The sequence below is a fragment of the Xyrauchen texanus genome, chromosome 34 (assembly GCF_025860055.1).
Source record: "Xyrauchen texanus isolate HMW12.3.18 chromosome 34, RBS_HiC_50CHRs, whole genome shotgun sequence".
NCBI classification, from domain to species: Eukaryota; Metazoa; Chordata; class Actinopteri; order Cypriniformes; family Catostomidae; genus Xyrauchen; species Xyrauchen texanus.
In genome coordinates, this window is record NC_068309.1 from 25,820,884 (window position 1) to 25,823,992 (window position 3,109).

A 3,109-nucleotide genomic window follows, 5' to 3' on the forward strand; every position below is an offset into this window, starting at 1 on the left:
TTTAGAATAATAACTTAATTAAAATATTATAATAGCAGTAAAACCTCATATACTGCTTAACAGATCTTTAGTCAATCTAATGTCTTGTAATGCAGAAATGGAATGAAACTTTGATTTAATTTTCTAGTAGCCTGTATGAAAATGCATATAAGAATGTTATGCATTATATAACCTTTATTGAATTGCTTATAAATTAAATTTGGATATTTACAAATATGTTTTATTGCTATTAAATCACACATCGAAAGAATGTGTACTACACTGGAGAAAAAGCACACCGTCTCGTGAAGAGAGCGAGAGAGAGAGTGTGTGTGTGAGAGAGAGAGAGAGAGAGAGAGAGAGAGAGAGAGAGAGAGAGAGAGAGAAGAAGGAGTAACACACACACAAATGCTCACATGTTCGTTTAGCGCGACACACTGGTGCGCAATGATTCAACCCACATCAGAACCAACCCGAACACCAAGCATTCTCTATTTCTGCCTCCTGCACGATTTTTCGGTAACAAAGCATGTCTTTGCTTTGTGTGGTCCATAACTGCCACATCAAGAGGACAACTGAAGAAACAGACAATAGACATGTAAATAATCCTAGAGTTTTAAAAGTTAAAACATCATTTTTGGCATGATACGTTTGGTGTGGATTTATGTTTGCCCGATTACTCAGCGCTTCACATTGGAGGTTACAAGTTCGAAGTTGACGCGCGTCTTGGATAAAAATACGCGTGGAAATGGGGAATCGTCTCCAAACGCATCCAGAATGGATTTAACTACCATCACCTTCTCCACGGTGAACTCATCCGCGGATACTAACAGCACGAGCGCACCGAGACCCCCGCCACATTCCCAGTGCGTGGCGTTGATGATCATTCTCGTGGTCACCGTGATCATCTTGGTGACCATCGTGGGGAACGTATTAGTCGTGGTTGCCGTTTTCACCAGCCGCGCGCTGCGTGCGCCACAGAACCTCTTTCTGGTCTCTTTGGCGTCCGCTGATATTTTGGTGGCCACTTTGGTCATCCCTTTCTCCCTTGCCAATGAAGTGATGGGCTACTGGTACTTCGGCAGCACCTGGTGTGCCTTCTACCTGGCACTGGACGTGCTCTTCTGCACGTCATCCATCGTCCACCTCTGCGCCATCAGTTTGGACAGGTACTGGTCGGTGACCAAAGCGGTCAGTTACAACCTCAAGAGGACCCCACGGAGAATCAAGAGCATGATCACGGTGGTGTGGGTCATTTCAGCCGTGATCTCCTTCCCACCGCTTCTCATGACCAAACACGATGAACTGGAGTGCTTGCTTAACAACGAGACCTGGTATATCCTCTCATCCTGCGTGGTGTCGTTTTTTGCGCCTGGTCTCATCATGATTTTGGTCTACTGTAAGATTTACCGGGTGGCCAAACAGCGCGCGTCCACCGTGTTCGTGGCCAAGAACGGGGTGGAGCGACAGCCATCGCAGTCAGAGACATGCTTCGTGCGCAAGTCGGGCAAGTCCGAGGTGGAGAGCCCCAGCAGCCACAGTTCGGGCAGTCGCGAGCGCAAAGGCGAGCTAGACGACATCGACCTGGAGGAGAGCAGCTTCTCCACCAAACACAGGAACTCACGCTTCACCAAGAGTAGAAAAGTGGAAGGGGCAAATCCATGCCCAAAGCCAAATGGACGCCTGTCGTGGGCATGTAGCCGCGCCTCGGAGCTCGATCAAGAGCCGAAGGCGCGACAGCTCTCCTTATCCAAGTCGAAACTGGCACAGATGCGCGAGAAACGCTTCACATTCGTGTTGGCTGTGGTCATGGGGGTGTTCGTGCTCTGCTGGTTCCCTTTCTTCTTCACCTACAGTCTTCATGCCATTTGCCGGGAAAGTTGCACAATACCGGATTCTCTATTTAACCTATTTTTCTGGATTGGCTACTGCAACAGCTCAGTGAACCCTATCATATATACTATCTTCAACAGAGACTTTAGGAAAGCATTCAAAAAGATTATGTGCCAGAACCCTGTACGCACGTAAATGTACATGTATATGTATTGGCGCGGGTGTATTGTATACGTTAACGTTTTGTTTACCTGTGTATTTGTGTGCGGGCGCGCGCTCAAAACTGAGAGACTTGTGCGCGCGCGTCCGCGTCTCAGTAAATAGCATTACATTTATTGATCACTGGAGTTTTTCATGTTTTTTTTTTTTTTTTTTGCCCTTTCAGTGCCATTCGACTTCAGTTCTACGTGTATTATTCATGGCAGCACATTTTCGAATGGAATTAGTACAACACTGTCTCGAAAGTCTGTGAGACATTGAGACTATTTTATTTCATCTCGATCCATTGTAGAGCATAAATGTGAGGCAATTTAAAATAAAGTTTTTGAAAATGTGTTTTAGTGCCATTGTTCATGAAAACAGCTGACATAAATATTTAGCTGTTAAAATGTCTAAATATATTACAGCCCAGAAAGGATGGTTAAACAAACATTTCACATTTTGTAGGCCTACAGTCTTGAAATGACACAGCAGAATCAGGACTGACAGCCATCCTTGCCGTTGTTCTCGGTCCTGATGGGATTCAAAGGCCTTGAAAGTTAGCCTGGTTGTGAATTGGTGTCATTTAACCATCAAAAAGCAACAAAGTCCAAAAATGCATTGCATATCCATTTCTGCTCCCATCATAGGGGTCAATGACGTGACGCTCATTTTTTTTTTTTTTTTTTTTTTTCGAATCTATTTAGGTATCCAAAAACACATTAAAATGCAATTCACAAAAAAAAATAATAAAAAAAATAAAATAAAAAAATAGGTTGAATACACCTCTACTACAGTATGATGAAAATGTTTTTTAATTAGGGGGGAGCTTAGCAAAGACGCTGACTACTACCACCATTGGAGTGGCGAGTTCCAGTGCATGCTGATTGACTCCAGCCACTTGTCATAAGCAACCAAATTTGCCCAGTTGCTTGGGAGGTAGACACATGGGGTAACCTCCTTGTGGTCACTCTAATGTGTTTTTTTGCTCTCGGTTGATAAGTAGTCTTTTCTTTCATTATTATTTATTAAGTAAGCATTAAAACTATTTTGTCTTTAATTATTATTGATATTTAAAAACTTCTGTTCAAAGACATCA

At 43.4% G+C, this 3,109-nt stretch overlaps 1 protein-coding gene across 1 annotated transcript; it reads left to right on the forward strand.

Annotated features, from left to right (window-relative positions):
• Nucleotides 1-466: 466 nt before the first annotated feature.
• Nucleotides 467-2,181, forward strand: LOC127628067 (alpha-2Db adrenergic receptor). Its single transcript, XM_052104744.1, has one exon. The coding sequence runs from the start codon at nucleotides 622-624 to the stop codon at nucleotides 2,005-2,007; it is 1,386 nt and encodes a 461-aa protein (XP_051960704.1). The 5' UTR covers nucleotides 467-621; the 3' UTR covers nucleotides 2,008-2,181.
• The last annotated feature ends 928 nt before the right edge of the window (nucleotides 2,182-3,109 follow it).